The sequence below is a fragment of the Symphalangus syndactylus genome, chromosome 13 (genome assembly GCF_028878055.3).
Source record: "Symphalangus syndactylus isolate Jambi chromosome 13, NHGRI_mSymSyn1-v2.1_pri, whole genome shotgun sequence".
Taxonomy (NCBI): Eukaryota; Metazoa; Chordata; class Mammalia; order Primates; family Hylobatidae; genus Symphalangus; species Symphalangus syndactylus.
In genome coordinates this window covers 35,649,865-35,669,467 of record NC_072435.2, presented here as the reverse complement: position 1 = coordinate 35,669,467, position 19,603 = coordinate 35,649,865, and the positions used below count along the sequence as shown (strand labels likewise).

Here is a 19,603-nt window from a genome sequence, read left to right as displayed (position 1 = left end):
TAACTTTCAGCTTAGTTCTTGTTCTTCTAAGTCCTCAAGGTGCAGTGTTAGGGTGTTTACTTGTGATTTTCTTTTTTCATACAGGCATTTATTGCTATTAACTGCCCTCTTAAATCCTTTGCTTGTTCAGGTGTGTGTTACTTCATTTCCACTTATTTGTGAATTTTCTAATTTTCTTCCTGTTGTTGATTTCTATTTTCATACAGCTGTATTCAGAAAAGATGTGTGATATGATTTTAACCTTCTTAAATTTGTTAAGAGTTGCTTTGTTGTTGTTGTTTTGTGGCCTAACATATGCTCTATCTTGGATAACGTTCTGTGTGCACTTGAGAAGAAAGTGTATTTTGCCGCTGTTGGATGGAATGTTCTGTGTATGTTGTTAGATTGTTTTGGTCTAAAGTGTAGTTCTAGTCTCATGTTTCTTTATTGATTTTCTGTCTGAATGATCTGTCCATTGTTGAAAGTAGGGTATTAAAGTCCCCCATTATTTTATTGCAGTCTATCTCTGTCTTCAGATCTATTATTAATTTGCTTTATATATTTTTGTGCTCTGTTGTTGTTGGCATATGTAGTCATCCTTTGGAATCTGTGTGGGATTTGTTTCAGGTTAACCCCCGTTCCTGTAACCCCTCCCCTACCTGTGGATACCAAAATTTAGGCATGTTCAAGTCTCTTATAAAATGATGCTGTATTTGTTTGAAAATCATGCACATCCTCTCATATACTTTAAAACATCTTTAGATTACTGTAATACTTAAGTGCTATGTAAATAGTTGTTTCGCTGTGTTATTTGGGGAATAATGAGCAGGGAAAATATCTGCACATGCATAATAAAGTTGGACCCATGCATTTTTTTTTTTCTGGATATTTTCAATCCATGGCAGGTTGAATCTACCCTAATAAGTGGAGATGTGGTACCCATGAATTCAGATGGCCAATTGTATATTTATAGTTATTCTATCTTATTGATTGGTAGATCCCTTTATTATCATATAACGACCTTTGTGTCCTGTTATGGTTTTTGACTTAAAGTTTACTTTGTCTGATATAAGTAATACTTAACCTAGCTGTCTTTTGGTTTCTATCTGCGTGGAGTGTTTTTTTCCCCGCCTTTTTGTTTTTAATTTATGTATGTCCTTGAGGATGAAGTGAGTCTCTTGTAAACAACATATCATTTGTGTCTTTGTTTTTTTAATCCACTTGGCCATTTTGTCTTTGAATTGGAGAATTTAGCGTGTGTGCATTCAGAGTAATCATTGTAGGTAAGAACCTACTACTGCCATTTTGTTAATAGTGTTCTTTTTTTTTTTCCATTTTGGAAAAAAAAGTGCAGGCTGGAGTATAGTGGCGTGATCTTGGCTCACTGCAACCTTCACCTGCCAGATTCAAGCGATTCTCCTTCCTTGTTCAAGTGATTCTCCTGCCTCAGCCTCCTGAATAGCTGGGATTATAGGTGCCCACCACCATGCCTGGCTAATTTTTGTATTTTTAGTAGAGGCAAGGTTTCACCATGTTGGCCATGGCTAGTCTTGAACTTCTGGCCTCAAGTGATCCACCTGCCTCCACCTCCCAAAGTGCAGGGATTAGTGGCATGAGCCACTGTACCTGGCTCGTTAAGTTTTCTGTTTTTTTTTTAATATTCTTTGTTTGTTTCTTCCTTTGTCTTTTTTTGTGACTAATAATTTTCTCTAGTGGTGTACTTTCGATTCTTTAATTTTTATCTTTTGTGTGTCAGCTATACATTTTTGCTTTGTGGTTACCATAAGACTTACATGAAACATCTTATAGCAGGATATTTTAAGCCAATAACTGTGATCACATAAAATAACTATACTTTAACTCAACCTCTCCTCATTTTATTTTTCTGATATCGTAATTTACATATTTTTATATTGTATATCCCTTAACGAATTATTTTAGCTCTGTTTCTAATACTTTTATCTCTTAACCTTCATAGTAAGGATATAATTCATTTATAAACCACCATTACAGTGTTTGAGTATTCTGAATTTAGCTATGTGCTTATTTTTACCTGAGTTTTGCACTTTTTTTTCTTGTTACTAATTAGTGTCCTTTTTTTAAGCTTGAGAACTCCCTTTAGCATTTCTTGTTAGGTCTGGTGTTGATGAGCTACCTCTGCTTTTGTTTTTCTTTGAAAATTTTCATCTCTTTTTCATTCCTGAAGGACAGATTTGCTGGGTATGGCATTCTTCATGAGCAGTTTTTTTGTTTGTTTGTTTTTCCTGACAGCAGTTTATATATGTCATCCCATTCTCTCCTGGCCTGTAACGTCTTTGGTGACAGGCCTGCTTATAACCTTATTGGAACTTGTTCATATGTGATTTGCATCCTTTTTCATGCTGCTTTCAAGATCCTCACTTTGCTTTTCATTTTTGACTGTTTGATTATATTATATCTTAGGGTAGCCTTGTTTGGATTCAATGTGATTGGCGATGTTTGCCCTTCGCGAGTATGGATATTTATATATTTTCCTCAGTGTGGAAACGTTGTTATTGTTTCTTTAAGTATGTGTTCTCTGTTCCTTTTATTTTATTCTCTGTTCCTATCTATTTTATTTTATTTTATTTTGAGACGGAGTCTCGCTCTGTCACCCAGGTTGGAGTGCAGTGGCGCGATCTCAGCTCACTGCAAGCTCCGCCTCCTGGGTTCATGCCATTCTCCTGCCTCAGGCTGTCCGAGTAGCTGGGACTACAGGCACCCACCACCACGCCCAGCTAATTTTTTTTTTTGTATTTTTAGTAGAGACGGGGTTTCACCGTGGTCTCGATCTCCTGACCTCGTGATCCGCCCGCCTCGGCCTCCCAAAGTGCTGGGATTACAAGCGTGAGCCACTGCACCTGGCCTCTTCTCTTTGTTTCTTTCTTGTCTTCTTGTACTCCTGTAACTCAAAAATTTGCTCTTTTGATGATGTCCGTTGAATCGTCTAATTTTTCTGCATTTTTGTTTTTTCTCCTTTGTGTATTTCTAAATAGTCTGTTTTCAAGTTCAAAGATTTTTTTCTTTTCTTTCTCTACTGTTGATGATCTCAATTGTGTTTTTCATTTGATTTGTAAGAACCGTAAAGGAAGGAAGGAATAAAAATACAAGCAGAAGTTTTAGGAAAAAGAGAACTCATGAATAATAATAAGAGGTGATTTTCTGAGAAGACCCATCAAATAGTCAATGTAGGGGGGCAGAGTCTGATTTTCCATTGCTGCTCTGCATGTTTTTTGTCCTCTTGCAGGAGCAATGGGCAGAGCTCAGAACACTAACTTCAGTGTTTCTACTTGGAACCCTGTTGAAGCAACCAGAGTTGGAAATGAGTTCTGACTTGTTTGTAAAGCCATGACATTCTGGTTCTAATTCTTTATAGTCAAAAGTAGAATAGCACATTTTAAGTAAGCCAGGTATCAATTCCGAGTCCTTTATATGGCAGTCATTATGGGGGAGTAACAACAACCACAGAGGATTAGACTTAGGGACAAACTTGACTGCATTCAAGTCCTGGTTCACCACTTCCTAAGTAGATGATATTAGAAGAGTCATTTGTGTTTTCTGAATTTAGAGTTTTTTCAGCACTAAATAGGGATATTGTTCAGATAAGTGAGCATATATATATGTGTATATATGTATATGCATATATATATGTGTATATATATGTAATGTCTAACATATAACAGTCCCTAGTAAATGGCATTCGGTGTTATTAATACTCATTTTATACAGAACATATACTATTTCTAGTGGGTTTCACACATATCACCAGCAGTAAAGATTTAATATATGGTATTTGATGACTGATAAGTAATGCTTGTTGATTAATGATTGATGTCTACATGAGTCCAGATACTCTATATAAAGAGGAATAGATTGCCAGTTATCCACTTAGATTTATAAGCTACCCTGACATGTCCTTGGAATCACAAAAAACTGTGTCCAGACATATTTCACTGTCAGTCTCACAGGATTGAAGCCATGGATTTGCCCTATGGTAAGTTTTTCCAAAAATCTGCTTTAGGTACCCATATTAGTCTGTTCTCACTGCTATGAAAAAATACACAAGACTGGATAATTATGAAGAAAAGAGGTTTAACTAATTCACAGTTCCGCATGACTGGGGAGGCCTCAGGAAGCTTACATCAATGGCAGAAGGCACCTCTTCACAGGGTGGCATCAATGGCAGAAGGCACCTCTTCACCTCTTCAGAAGGGTGGCAGGAGAGAGAATGGGTGCAAGCTGGGGAAATGCCACATACTTATAAAACCATCAGATCGGCCAGGCGCGGTGGCTCACATCTGTAATCCCAGCACTTTGGGAGGCCGAGGCGGGTGGATCACAAGGTCAGGAGTTTGAGACCAGCCTGACCAACATGGTGAAACCCCGTCTCTACTAAAAATACAAAAGTTAGCCAGGTCTGGTGGCACGTGCCTGTAATCCCAGCTACTCAAGAGGCTGAGGCAAGAGAATTGCTTGAACCCAGGAGGCAGAGGTTGCAGTGAGCCAAGATTGCGCCATTGCACTCCAGCCTGGGTGACAGAGCAAGACTCTGTTTCAAAAACAAAAACAAAAACAAAAAACCCACCATCAGATCTTGTGAGACTCACTCATTATCACGAAAACAGCATGGGAGAAGCTGCCCCCGTGATCCAATTACCTCCACCTGGTTCTGCCCTTGACATGTGGGGATTATCACAATTCAAGATGAGATTTGGGTGGGGACACAGAGCCACACCATATCAGTACCCCATGCAGAATATATAGTCCAGGGCTCTAGGCCTTAGTATTCACGTTAGTAGTTCCTTTCTGAGGTGTTGAAGTGGGCCAGAGAGGGCTGTTGTGTAAGTTAGCCCCCTTACGTGTGTACTTTGAGAAGAGGTGCTGCGTAGTCTCATTTGTGAGTTATATTACTGTGGGCACAAAAAGACTTACATTCCTCAGGTCTTAAGTTTCTTTACCTGGCTGGGTGCAGTGGTTCATACCTGTAATCCCAGCACTTTGGGAGGCCAAGTTGGGCGGATCATGAGGTCAGGAGATTGAGAGCATGCTGGGTAACACGGTGAAACCCCATCTCTACTAAAACTACAAAAAATTAGCCGGGCGTGGTGGTGGGCGCCTGTAGTCCCAGCCACTTGGGAGGCTGAGGCAGGAGAATGGCATGAACCCAGGAGGCAGAGCTTGCAGTGAGCTGAGATCATGCTACTGCACTCCAGCCTGGGCAACAGAGCAAAACTCCATCTCCAAAAAAAAAAAAAAAAAGTTTCTTTATCTGTGCAATGAGGATATTATACTTTTACTTACGACAGCTTGGCTCACAATTCCTTTTTCTTGCCCTAGGTTAGACAGAATTGCAGTGGCATTTTATGGATGTAATGTATATTTCTGTGAGTTTATATGAATTATAAGAGAATTTCGAACCAGGATGGAATAACTTCCATGCATGTGAATGTTGGAACTGTGATTATGTCTGGGTTCTTATGCCTTCTTTCTTTTCCAGATCTTCTTTCTAGGAACCCAATCTGCCTTCATGAAGAAAAGACAGAGGCAGAAGGGAAGATGGCTTACTCCCTGACAAATTGTTATCAGGTATGCAGAAAATGTATACTTCCACAAAATGACATACTTGCATCACCAGGTAAACACATTTCCTTCTAGGCAGATGTGTCTCCAGAGCTTCTTTAAGTAAATAAAGACTCAAACACTGAGTCACTTGTTGAATTTCCCCAGGGAGTGGAGGTTCTCATACTGGTAATCCTTGAAAAGCATTTCAGCATTTCAGTAATTGTTAATTAATTTTGTCCCTTATTGGTGCCAGGTATATGTTTCTTATTTGCTGAGTGGTCTGGCAGATGGAAAGGAAGATGAAAGCATCCTTTACTCAAAGGCTAATCCTGGCCAGGTGCAGTGGCTCACACTTGTAATCTCAGCACTTTGGGAGGCTGAGAAGTGGCATTATCGCTTGATCTTAGGAATTTGAGACCAGCCTGGGCAACATAGTGAGACATTGTCTCTACAAAAAAAAAAAAAAGCCAGGCATGGTGGTGCATGGCTGTAGTCCTAGCTACTCGGGAGTCTGAGGCAGGACAAACACTTGAGCCCAGTAAGTCAAGGCTGCAGTAAGCTATGATTACACCGCTGCACTCCAGCCTGCATGACAGAGCAAGACCCTGCTTCCCAAAAAAAAAAAAAAAGGCTAATCATTCATCACTGTTTATCAAGTATATGATGCAGTGTACTCTGGGACATCTTTTAGTAGAGGGAAATAAGTTGAGAAAGCACTCAACAGGCTGCTTGTGATGAGAAGTTCATGTTTGAGATGTGCCATTAAAGCCATACAACTGGAATTGGTAAGTAGTGAATGAGCAAGGATAGAGAGAGGAATACCTGAGATTTACCTGGGATTATTAAGCTTTGGGTAGATAGTGAGAGACAACTCTTTATAGGCATTGGGGTCTGTTAACTGATTCTTCAGTGAACATCGGTTGATCTGTTACTTGGCTCAAGTCAGCATGTATGTGATGGTTTAGGACTCAGTGACCTTTGAGGATACGGCTGTGGACTTCACCCAGGAGGAGTGGACTTTACTGGACCCAATTCAGAGAAACTTATACAGAGATGTGATGCTGGAGAATTATGAGAACGTGGCCAAAGTAGGTAAGACTGCCATGATTTTATGCAGCCTCTTAGGGAAGAGATATACATTGTGTACTTGCTATGTTTCAGAATTGGTTTGTTCAACACTGAATTCACCAGAGACATTGTCCCTGCCATAATAGGTCTTAATTACTGTGGTTGTTTTCAAAGTGTGGTCCAGTTTCGACAGCATCACTGTTACTCCCTTAGAAATGTACAGTCTTAGTCTCTGCCTTTGACCTACTGAATCAGAAACTCTCTACTTGGATTGTTATCTGTGTGTTAACTATCCTTCCACATCAATTTGATGCACTATAAGAATCACTGGTGTAGTTTTATTCTCCAAGTATACAAGGGTCTCTTTGTTTCACTTTATTTCTTTATTCAGGAGTTTGACAACATACCTTATTTCTGTGACTAAAGGGTTATTGCTTTGTAAATGTGTACATAAGCATTAATTTGCATTGCAAAGGTTAGAGATAGCCAATTTTTGGGTGCACAGAAAGAAGAGATATTTTCAGTTTTAGTCCATTTGAAATAATTTCACTGCTTTCTCTAAGAACTATAGTTCTATAATGTAAGGTTTATCATCTCTTGCATGAGCCTCTTCCATTAATTTTTTTTTTTTTTTTGAGGTGGAATTTTGCTCTTGTTGCCCAGGATGGAGTGCAGTGGCATGATCTCGGCTCACTGTAACCTCTGCCTCCTGGGTTCAAGCAATTCTCCTGCCTCAGCCTCCCAAGTAGCTGGGATTATAGGCACATGCCATCACACCCAGCTAGTTTTTGTATTTTTAGTAGAAATGGGGGTTTCACCATCTTAGGCTGATCTCGAACTCCTGACCTCAGGTAATCCACTCACTTCAGCTTCCCAAAGTGCTGGGATTACAGGCATGAGCCACTGTGCCTGGCCTGAGCCTCTTCCATTAATGTATCATTTCTTCATGTAAAGGATTTCAGCTCCTTAAACCCAGTGTCATCTCTTGGTTGGAAGAAGAAGAGTTGAGGACCTTTCAGCAAGGAGTTCTCCAAGGTGAGTATTTATGAAGAACAACCTTGGTCAGTGAGAAGTTCAGTATGTTTGGAAGCTGTGTTAGTCTGTTCTTGTGTTGTAAGAAAGAAATACCTGAGACTGGGTAATTTATAAAGAAAATAGGTTTATTTGGCTCACGATTTTGCAGGCTCTACAGAAAGCATGGTTCTGACATCTGCTTTAGGTGAGAGCCTCAGAAACCTTACAATCATGGCAGAAGGCAAAGGAGGAGCAGACAAATTACATGATGAGAAAGGGAGTAAAAGAGAAGTTGGGGGTGGTGTCACAGTTTTTTAAACCAGCGGTCCCCAGCCTTTTTGGCATCAGGGACCGGTTTCATGGAAGACAATTTTTCCACAGACCAAGTGGCAGGGAGATGGTTTCAGGATGATTCAGGTGCATTACATTTATTGTGCACTTTATTTCTACTATTATTACATTGTAATATATAATGAAATAATTATACAACTCACCATAATGTAGAATCAATGCGAACCCTGAGGTTGTTTTCCTGTAACCAGATGGTCCCATTTGGGGAACTGGCGGTGATGGGAGACAGTGACAGATCATCAGGCATTAGATTCTCAAAAGGAGCGCGCAAGCTAAATCCCTCACTTGCACAGTTCATGATAGATTTTGCTCTTCTATGAGACTCAAGTGCTGCTGCTGATCTGACAAGAGGCGGAGTTCAGGAGGCATTTAGGATGGAGAGCAGCTATAAATACAAATGAAGCTTCACTTGCTCTCCTGCCACTCACCTCCTGTGCTGTGGCCTGGTTCTGGTCCATGGCTCTGGAGTTGGAGACTCCTGTTTTAAACTACCAGGTCTCACATGAACTCAGAACAAGAACTCACTTATTACTCCGAGTATGTCACTAAGCCATTCATGAAGGACCCACCCCCATGAGCCAAACATCTTCCACCAGGCCCCACCTCCAGTATTTGGTGTTACATTTCCATATGAGATTTGGTGGGAGCTAACATCCAAACCATCAGAAACATAATGAGGGAACTTTTTTTTTTTTTTTTGAGACGGAGTCTCGCTCTGTCCCCCAGGCTGGAGTGCAGTGGCGTGATCTTGGCTCACTGCAGCCTCTGCCTCCCAGGTTCATGCCATTCTCCTGCCTCAGCCTCCCGAGTAGCTGGGACTACAGGTGCCTGCCAACATGCCCGGCTAATTTTTTGTATTTTTAGTAGAGATGGGGTTTCACCGTGTTAGCCAGGATGGTCTTGATCTCCTCACCTCATGATCTGCCCGCCTCGGCCTCCCAAAGTGCTGGGATTACAGGCGTGAGCCACCGCGCCCGGCCCTCTGAGGGAACTTTTTAAGATGCACCTTCTCTCACAAGGTTAAGGCCATTTATCTTAGAAGTTAGAAAATATTCAATTTCTGATACTCTTTAAATTTCCATCTACTCCAACTTTCTATGATCTTATGAAACTATATATTTTGTTTTTCAAGTTCTTTGCTTTGAAATATGGCTTTGGCCCAGATCTTTCCTACTTTTCTAATAACATTCTTTCTGTTTAACATTAGTTTTAAATTTAAATGAGTCAATTTTAGCAAATTAGCTAAAATTTTGACCCTTTATTCTCATCATTGCCAATTTTTTGACATAGTCTAAATGTTCAAATTTAGCTTTCTTTTTTCTTATGTTTATTTTAAAAACAAATATGAATGAGGCCTATAATTTTTAACTCTTTCATTTTACCTTTTTTTTTTTTTTAAAAAAAAAACCTCAGTTTATGTTTTTGTTTCAGACTGGGCAATAAAACATCAAACCAGTGTTTCAGCACTGCAGCAGGATTTTTGGAAAATACAAACTTCTAATGGGATACAAATGGTAATGTTAAGAAAGGGTATTTCTTATTTTTCACACTCAGAGAATGTTGGGACTTCCAATGTAGAAAATAAGCACAAAAGATAATTGAGAGAAATAGCATTCACTCAAGAGGGAGCAATGTCTCTGGAGAGATGCTTTGATAATGATGAATTTGGGGAGATCCAAACTTAGTGTGAAAGTTGTATCCTTCTAAAATTGGAGTAATGATATCAACAAAGGCTCATTTTCTTGTAGGTACTCCTGTCTGTATTCTTCCTTAAAGCAAATACACAGACCCTAGTTGAATTTTCCCCAGAAAGTCATACCTCTCATATTGGTGAGGAATTACCCTGGAAATTATCTCAGTATTTTTGTAGTTACGAATTAGTGTTCATTTTCCTGGTGCCAGCTGCACATTTATTTTTCTGGGTGCCAGGACAGAGGGTAAGGGGTATGAAAGTGTTCTTTTCTTAAGGAATTTATCCATATCCTCATTTATCAAGTATTTGTCATGTGCTCAGGAGTGTATTGCAATAGAGAAGAATCAAATGAGATGAGCTCCCGGTCTAGTTGTGGTTGATAAGTTTACGTGTAAGAGGTTCTGTTACAGCCATGTTATTGGAGGGAATTGACAGTGAATGTGGATAGAAGAGTTCCTAGGGCCATTGAACCTTGGGGTGTAGATAGTGGGAGCACTCAGTACCCTTTACAGGGATTGGGTCCCCCTTCCTCATTCTTCAGCCAGCATTGGTGGAGATGTTACTTGGCTCAAATCAGCATGTGTCTGATGGTTTAGGACCTGGTAACCTTTGACAGTGTGGCTGTGGAGTTCACCCAGGAAGAGTGGACTTTACTGGACCCAACTCAGAGAAACCTGTACAGTGATGTGATGCTGGAGAACTACAAGAACCTGTCCTCAGTAGGTAAGTCTGGCATCATCCCTTGTAGCCTATTCTGGAACAAGATACAAATTATATACTTACTGTATTCTAGGATTAGTGATGTCAAATCTGAATACAGTGGGATATATACACATTGAAAAAAAATTTTTTAAATGAGTAAAATAGGAAATAACAGAGACAGTTCCTGTACTAATGGGTTTTAATCTTGTATGGTAGTTTGCATCAGTAGCATCACCATCACTCTCTTAGATATGTGTACATTCTCAGACTCGATGTACTAAATCAAAAAGTCTGCTGTTGGGGCCCTGTATTCAGATGAGTAATTCACTCTAAAGTTCAGAACTACTGGAATGGGAGTTTTCCCAGGAGAATCAAGATCTGTCTTTGAGCTTCTATTAGTTTCTATTTTAATAAAGGTTTTAGTGGTTTTTAGAATTTGTATTTAACATTTGCCATTTAGAAAGAAAAAGTGCAACTCACTGCTAGTGCTTATTTCTTGGGGCAAACAGGAAATGGATTAAACTTGAATGTGAATTTCAGAGGTCAGAGATAACCAGTGTCTTCAGAGAACAGAAAGATGGGATATATGCAATTTAAGTGCTTTTCACTGCTTTAGTTAGAAACATAGTCCCTGTTTCATGGAAAAGTTTGCCATTTCTTGCATGAGCCTCTTCCATTGGTGTATCTCCCTGTGTACAGGTTACCAGCTCTTCAAACCCAGTCTGATCTCTTGGCTGGAGGAAGAGGAAGAGTTGAGCACATTGCCAAGAGTTCTCCAAGGTGAGTGTTTGTGAAGAACAACCCTGGTCCATGAGAAGTTCTCAGTATGTTTGGAAGCATAATGAAGTTTTATAAGATGCCCTTTGAATCAGAAGGCTGAGTCCACTGGACTTGGATGTTTTGGGATATCTTAACTTTTCATCCTCCATTGCTTTGCATCTATCCAGACTTCCCTGTTACCTAACAAATGACCTTCTTTATGTTTATAGTTTTATTGTATGCTTTTGTTCCAATTTTTCCTACTTTTCCTTCCCTGATAGTACTGTTTCTGTTCACTATTGTGTTTAATTTTCATAGAATAAGTTGTTCTAAAAATTATTAAAACTTGACCCCATATGATTGCCAAATTTTAGACATATATTAATTGCTCAAATCTGTCTGCTTTTTATTTAACCTACCATTTCATGTGTAAACTCTCATATATATTTTTCTTTTATTTCAGAATGGAAAATGTGCCTGAAAACCAATGGGCCAGCCCTTTGGCAAGATAATTTTTGTTTAAAAACATCAAATGGGATACAGTTGGTAAGATTAACAAAAGAACTTTCTTATTTTTCACATTCAGAGAAGATTGATATTGCATTGTAGAAATCAACAGAAATGGCCAGGCACAGTGGCTCATGCCTCTAATCCCAGCACTTTGGGAGGCCGAGGCAGGTGGATCCACAAGGTCAGGAGTTCGAGACCAGCTTGGCCAATATGGTGAAACCCCGTCTCTATTAAAAATACAAAAATTAGCTAGGCATAGTGGCGTGCGCCTGTAGTCCCAGCTACTCGCGAGGCTGAGGCAGAAGAATCGTTTGAACCCAGGAGGTGGAGGTTGCAGTGAGCTGAGATCGTGCTACTGCACACTCCAGCCTGGTCAACAGAGCATAACCCCATCTCAAAAAAAAGAAAGAAAGCAGCAGAAATGATAGATATTTGAGAGAAGTGGCATTCACCCAATTCACCCAAGGGGAGAAATATCTGGAGAGAGATCCCATACCTAGTGTGAAGCTTGGTACTTAAGACTTCCCATGAATGTTCATTCTGACATGTATAACTAGACATTTGAGTTTTTAAAATAACTTCATGAAAAGCTATAGGAATCTTTCCAAGATTAGAGCAGATGGCATAGGATTCTTACAGTAGGGTTCCATTATTCAAGTTGAAGGAAATCCAAAAGGTAGAAAATATATGCATGTTATAAAAGTGGCAAAAATGCCTGCCTGCCTTCCTTCCTTCCTTCCTTCCTTCCTTCCTTCCTTCCTTCCTTCCTTCCTTCCTTCCTTCCTTCCTTTCTTTCTTTCTTTCTTTCTTTCTTTCTTTCTTTCTTTCCCTCTCTGGCCCAGGCTACAATCTACTCGGCTTGCTGCTGCCCGCGCCACGGACTGCCTGGGACTGCCGGCGCGCGCCACCGCTGCCTGCCTTTTCTCCTTTGGATGCAGGCACGCGTTCGCCATCTTGGCCACGCTGGTCGCCAGCTCCTGACGCCCAGTGCTCTGCCCGCCTCAGCCTCCCGAGGTACTGGGACTACAGACGGAGTCTCGCTCACCCAGTGCTCGGTGTTGCCCGGGCTGCAGTGCGGTGGCGTGGTCTGGCCTCGCGGCAGCCTCTACCCCCCGGCCGCCTGCCTTGGCCTGCCAGGGTGCTGGGATTGCAGCCCCTGCCCGGCCGCCGCCCCATCTGGAAGGTGAGGAGCGCCTCTGCCCGGCCGCCCCGTCTGGGAGGTGAGGAGCACCTCTGCCTGGCCGCCCCGTCTGGGAAGTGAGGAGCGCCTCTGCCTGGCCGCCCCGTCTGGGAAGTGAGGAGCGCCTCTGCCTGGCCTCCCATCGTCTGGGAGGTGAGGAGCGCCTCTGCCCGGCCGCCCCGTCCGGGAGGAAGTGAGGAGCGCCTCTGCCCGGCCGCCCCGTCCGGGAAGAAGTGAGGAGCGCCTCTGCCCGGCCGCCTCGTCCGGGAAGAAGTGAGGAGCGCCTCTGCCCGGCCGCCCCTGTCCGGGAAGAAGTGAGGAGCGCCTCTGCCCGGCCACCCATCGTCTGGGAAGTGAGGAGCGCCTCTGCCCGGCCGCCCCGTCCGGGAAGAAATGAGGAGCGCCTCTGCCTGGGCGCCCCATCCGGGAAGAAGTGAGGAGCGCCTCTGCCCGGCCACCTATCGTCTGGGAAGAAGTGAGCGTCTGCCTGGCCGCCCCGTCTGGGAAGTGAGGAGCCCCTCTGCCCGGCCGCCCCGTGTCTGGGTAGAAGTGAGGAGCTCCTCTGCCTGGCCGCTCCGTCTGGGAGGTCTACCACGGAGGTCAGAAGCAATGTGGGGGCTGGACGTGGTGGCTCATGCTGTGGTCCCGGCACTCTGGGGGGCGAGGTGGGTTGATCACTTCGGGCTAGGAGTTCGAGACCAGTCTGGCCAACTTGGCGAAACATGAAGAATACAACAGACAAACCAACCAACCAACTCAATGACAACAAAACAGGTCTACCCTGGAGTCATACTCTAATTTTTTCTATTTTCCTCCCTTTCTGATCCTTTATCCCACTTTCTTTTTCTTCCTCTTCCTTCTCCCTCTTCTTTGTCAAATAGAGGATTGAGTTATTATCACTGATCCATATAAAGTCCCTCTCTCATTTATTTTAACTCCCACCCCCATTTCTATTCCCCGACTTCCCATGTGCAACCTTCCTAATATGTTTGATACGCATCTTTTTGTTTGTATGTATTTTTAGAAAATGTTTATTGTTTTTGTATGCAAAAAAAAATTAAAAAAAAAAAAGTGGCAAAAATAATAATAATCATGTTTCTTAGATGAGTGGTATCTATTAATAAGTCTGCTAAAATGCTTCCTTTATTGTTCATTCCTGTGTTAACAGGCAAGAAACCAAAATGGAGAGGAACTCTATGACTGTAAGCAATGTGAAGATGTCTTCTGTAAACATTCATGCCCTAAGACCAATAGGAGTACTCAAAATAGAGACAACACATCTGAATGTATTCAGTATGCAAAAGACCTCCTTTCTCTATACAATAAAACCTCTACCATAAGGAAAGTTTCTGTGTTCAGTAAGCATGGAAGATCTTTCAGCCTGATTTTAAATGTTCAGGTCCAGAGAAAGTGTACACAGGATAAATCCTTTGAATGCATTGACTATGGGAAAGCCTTCATTCATCAGTCACACCTTGAAGCACACAGGAAAACTCAGAGCAGAGAAAAACTCTATGAATGGAAGCAATGTGGGGAAGCATTTACTCACTCCACAAGCCATGCTGTAAATGTTGAAACACACATTATTAAAAACCCCTATGAACGTAAGGAATGTGGAAAAGATTATAGATACCCTACCCACCTTAATAATCACATGCAAACCCACATTGGGATAAAACCTTATAAATGTAAGCACTGTGGCAAAACCTTCACTGTGCCATCAGGTTTTCTTGAACATGTACGAACTCACACTGGAGAGAAGCCTTATGGGTGTAAGGAATGTGGTAAAGCATTTGGTACATCTGCAGGCCTTATTGAACATATAAGATGTCACGCCAGAGAGAAAACCTTTAAATGTGACCACTGTGGGAAAGCCTTTATTTCTTACCCATCTCTTTTTGGACATTTGAGAATTCATAACGGAGAAAAGCCATATGAGCATAAGGAATATGGGAAGGCCTTTGGTACATCCTCAGGTGTTATCGAAGATAGAAGAAGTAACACAGGACAGAAATGCTTTGACTGTGACCAGTGTGGGGAAGTCTTTGTTTCTTTCTCATCTCTTTTTGCTCATTTGAGAACTCACACTGGAGAGAAGCCCTTTAAGTGTTACAAATGTGGGAAACCATTTACCTCTTCTGCCTGTCTTCGTATTCACTTGCGAACTCACACGGAAGAGAGACTCTATCAATGTAAGAAATGTGGTAAAACTTTCACTAAGTGCTCATATCTTACCAGACATTTACGAACACATGCTGGAGAGAAACCCTATGAATGTATGAAATGTGGGAAAGCCTTCACTGAGCGCTCATACCTTACTAAACATTTACGAAGACACACTGGAGAGAAGCCATTTGAATGTAAGAAATGTGGAAAAGCCTTCACGGAACGCTCAGATCTTACTAAACATTTACGAAGACACACTGGAGACAAGCCCTATGAATATAAGGAGTGTGGGAAAGCCTTTGTTGTCTCCTCCAGTCTAGTTGATCATTTAAGAACTCACACTGGATATAAACCCTATAAATGTAATGCATGTGAAAAAGCTTACAGTAGGTCTTGTGTACTAACTCAACACTTAAAAACTCATGCTGCAGAGAAGACCTCTGAATGTAATGCATGTGGAAATTCCTTTCGAAATTCCTTGTGCTTTCATGATCGCTTAAAAACTCTCACTGAAATAAAACCCTATAAATGTAAGGACTGTGGGAAAGCCTTCACTTGTCATTCAGATCTTACCAATCATGTGCGAATTCACACTGGAGAGAAGCCCTATAAATGTAAGGAATGTGGGAAGGCCTTCCGTACATCCTCAGGACGTATTCAACATTTAAGAACTCATATGGGAGAGAAACCCTTTGAATGTGACCAGTGTGGGAAGGCCTTTGCTTCTTTCTCAGCTCGTATTGCACATTTGAAAACACACTAGAGAGAAGCCCTGTGGATGTGAAGAATGTGGAAAAACCTTTGCTGTTTCCTCAAGCCTAACTGAGCATGTAAAAATTCACAGGAGACAGTAACACTATCAATGTAAGGAATGTGAGAAAGCCTGAACACTTGAATCTTTCTAGACATGTACAAACTCACACTGTAGAGAAACCCTGTAAATGTAAGGGATGTGGGAAAACACTAGTTCCCTTTTTTTTTTTTGGATGAGTCTCCCTCTGTCGCCTAGGCTGGAGTGCAGTGGCATGATCTTGGCTCACTGCAACCTCTGCCTCCCAAGTTCAAGCAATTCTCCTGCTTTAGCCTCCTGAGTAGCTGGGATTACAGGCATGCACCACCACACCTGGCTAATTTTTTATATTTTTGGTAGAGACAGAATTTCACCATGTTGGCCAAGCTGGTCTTGAACTCCTGACCTCAAGTGATCATGTGCTTCCGCCTCCCAAAATGCTGGGATTACAGGCGTGAGCCACTGCACCTGGTGTTCTCATCTTACTGAACATGTAAACACCATGGAGAGAAACTTTTTTTTTTTTTTGAGATGAAGTCTCGCTCTGTGGCCCAGGCTGGAGTGCAGTGGCGTGATCTCAGCTCACTGCAACCTCCGCCTCCTGAGTTCAAGCGATTCTCCTGCCTCAGCCTCCTCAGTAGCTGGGATTAGAGGCACACACCACGGCACCTGGCTGATTTTTTGTATTTTTAGTAGAGATGGGGTTTCAACATGTTGGCCAAGCTGGTCTTGAACTCCTGACCTCAGGTAATCTGCCCGCCTTGGCCTCCCAAAGTGGTACAATTACAGGTGTGAGCCACTGCGCCTGGCCAAAGAAACCCATTTTATGTAAGGAATGAAGAAAATCCTTTTGGAAGTCCATATGCCTTAATTGTCACATTGTAATTCACACTGGTGAGAAAACATCAATGTAAGCACTGTGTCAAAGTGCTCATTTGTCCCTGTTCACTTCAAAGATAGGAAAGAACTTACACTCTGAAGATGCTCCATAATGTTAAAGGCATGTGGGAGAACCATTGGAATCTGCTGACATTGCACTGTGTAAGAGTTCACCCTGAGGCTGTACAATGTTAGAAATGTAGAGAGCTGGCCAGGTGCAGTGGCTCATGCCTATAATCTCAGCACTTTGGAAGGCTGAGGCAGGTGGATCACAAGGTCAAGAGATCGAGACCATCCATGCCAACATGGTGAAACCCTTTCTCTACTAAAAATACAAAAATCAGCTGGGCCTGGTGGCACGCCCCTGAAATCCCAGCTGCTCAAGAGGCTGAGGCAGGAGAGTCGCTTGAAACAGGGAGGCAGAGGTTACAGTTAGCCAAGATCACGCCACTGCACTCCAGCCTGGCGACTGAGCGAGACTCCATCTCAAAAAAAAAAAAAAAAAAGAAATAGCTTTCACTGTTTCCTTGGGTTCTTGGAATAGAGATAAACCCTTTTTATGTAAGATATGTTTGATGTAAGATATGTTCAGAAGTTTTATTCTTGCCAAATACTTTGGTGTTTACCTGTAATTTCACAGTGGAGAAAAACTTCATGAAGGTAATAAATGTTGGAAAGTAGTTTTTTATATTCTTTAGTGAATATGAGGGGCATTCACACTTATGAGAAACTGGGCATGTATGGAATATCAGAATTGCTTCCCTGAAACCTGTCAAAGACATGGCTTTCTGGGTGGTTCTGTAGAACTATTTTGGAAGTTTCTCATACCCCGCTGCTCATTCCTGGCATGGTATGTCTTTCTCCTATAGCAACACCACTCTAGTTGCTATACATCCTCTGGGTTACAACTGACCTAAAGTGGGCCTTCAGGATTCAGACAATCCTGTTTTAACAGTGTAGATTCTCTTTTTGGTTTGTCATATTCTTAGACATGGTCCACCTGTAGTGGCTCACACTGGCCAAGGTAAAAGTTATAATACGGCTTTAAAATGTAAAAATACTCTTGTTCTTTTCAAACCTGATCTTTTCAGGTAAATGGTCAGGGTTGAAGAAGGGTCTGAGTGGAGAAAGGGTGAACTAACAGATAGTAACATAAGATACCGTGATTTCATGGCCATGGAGGGACACCCATAACCCTTCACCTGGAGAGGTGGGAACTCTTGTACTATCAGGCAGTGCAGAGAGGTGGTGGGAACCACGAATGTTGTCTTTGATGCCCCTGTTTGGCAAAGCAATCATATATGCCTGAGTCAGTTAACTGCTATGATTGGCAGTATGACCCATTTCTGGGTTTTCATTTTGTCCATGTGCTATGAAAACAGAAAAACTCCTGTGAACATGGATGATCATGATATTCTGCTGTGCTTGACACCATCACTGGCACTTCCTGAATGTGGCCCTGGAATACACACACACAAAAACTGCATAACCAGGTTCCAGTCTGAGTGGTACAAATTTAAATATTTCTGTTACATCATGTACAGCCATTAAGGCTGTTGTTTCTTGGTGATTCTTTCTGTGGTTCTTAATCCAGCCAGTGTAATGGTAATCCAAAGCTTCAGGTAAGTTTACCAATCCTGAATCAGCTGGGTGTAATAGCTCATGCCTGTAATCGCAGCAGTTCGGGAGGCCAAGTCAGGTGGATCACTTGGGCTCAGGATTTCAAGACCAGCCTGGGCAACATGGCAAAACCCTATCTCTACAAAAAATACAAAGATTAGCGTGGTATGATGGCACGTGCCTGTAGTCCAACCTACTCAGGAGGCTGAGATAGGAGTCTCACTGACCCCAGGGAGGTCATGGCTGCAGTGAGCTCAGATCGTGCCATTGGACTCCAACCTGTGTGACAGAGGCCTTGTCTCAAACAAAACAAAAAAAACAATCGAGGTCCATGCATTTTCATGTTACATGTTTTCTTATGGAGAGGAACGGGTTTTAGACTGGTTCTCTTGTGGTATGAGTGTGATTATTTTAACCCATCTTTGTTGTGTTTAACTGTTGCCAGTGACACAAAAGACGCAGATTAGTCTTAATTGCCTTGTGTGACTTCTGTCACCTCATAGACTGTCCTTAGATGCCATCCTGATTGTCTCAAAACCTATAGGTTCTTCCTGAAACTTTTTCACAGTTGCTGGAGTATGAGGACTTGTGGGTCATGGGTGAGGACAATACTGTAGGTTGGCTTCATCCTGGTGCTTGGACTAATAGTGATGTATCACTAAGAAATGATACTCTAGTCTCATAGCCTAGAAATTGCCTAGCTTCAGGGGCTGATTTCCTTTTTTATTTTTTTTAGAAGCTGATTTCTGATTGTCTATATAAAGTCACTTGATCTTTGTATACTGAATTTTACTAGAAGCCTTGTTCAACATTCTTTAACATCCTAGTTTTATGTATTGTTTTGAGTTTTCCATATTTCATATCATCTGTAACTGACTTAACTTGTAACCTTCGGTCATTTATGTCTTGTCTAGGCAGAAAAGACTAGAATAATAACTAGAAGTAGTAAAACAAGCATACTTTTATTTCTAATCCTAATGGCAGATGTTTCCATCATTACTAATCACTGTATTGGTTGCTGTAGATTTTTAAAAGGTCAAGGCTTTTTTCTACTTTTCATTGTTTAGGGAATCTTTCCCATGAATGGCTTAAGAATTTATTGAATGCTTTCCCCTGATTCCTCTTTGATGATCTTGCCTTACTCAGAAAATTCAAGTACCTAGGACTGACTGAATCTGCCCTTGATAGATACCTAATATTTAAATGTGTAAGTAAATAAAAGATTTTTTAAAATGTGGAAAGATAACTGATTGACATTCCAATGTTATATCATCTTGTAATTCCAGAAAAATGCAATTTGAGTATAATGGGT

At 41.7% G+C, this 19,603-nt stretch overlaps 1 protein-coding gene across 7 annotated transcripts in view; it reads left to right on the top strand.

Moving 5' to 3' along the window:
• The window catches only part of ZNF560 (zinc finger protein 560), a 56,842-nt gene that overhangs the window by 20,383 nt on the left and 16,856 nt on the right, over positions 1 to 19,603 (top strand). For 2 of the 7 annotated variants that reach the window (XM_055239095.2, XM_055239094.2), the window contains 8 exons: positions 5,495 to 5,583; positions 6,525 to 6,651; positions 7,582 to 7,662; positions 9,406 to 9,506; positions 10,282 to 10,408; positions 11,087 to 11,167; positions 11,610 to 11,692; positions 14,005 to 15,866. In XM_055239095.2, the coding sequence (XP_055095070.1) occupies positions 5,554 to 5,583; positions 6,525 to 6,651; positions 7,582 to 7,662; positions 9,406 to 9,506; positions 10,282 to 10,408; positions 11,087 to 11,167; positions 11,610 to 11,692; positions 14,005 to 15,765 (2,391 nt within the window). In that variant the 5' untranslated portion in view covers positions 5,495 to 5,553 and the 3' untranslated portion in view covers positions 15,766 to 15,866. Of the gene's footprint in view, positions 1 to 5,494; positions 5,584 to 6,524; positions 6,652 to 7,581; positions 7,663 to 9,405; positions 9,507 to 10,281; positions 10,409 to 11,086; positions 11,168 to 11,609; positions 11,693 to 14,004; positions 17,404 to 19,603 lie in introns of those variants that run through there. The other 5 variants (XM_055239096.2, XM_063616008.1, XM_055239097.2 and 2 more) reach the window with 5 other exon arrangements.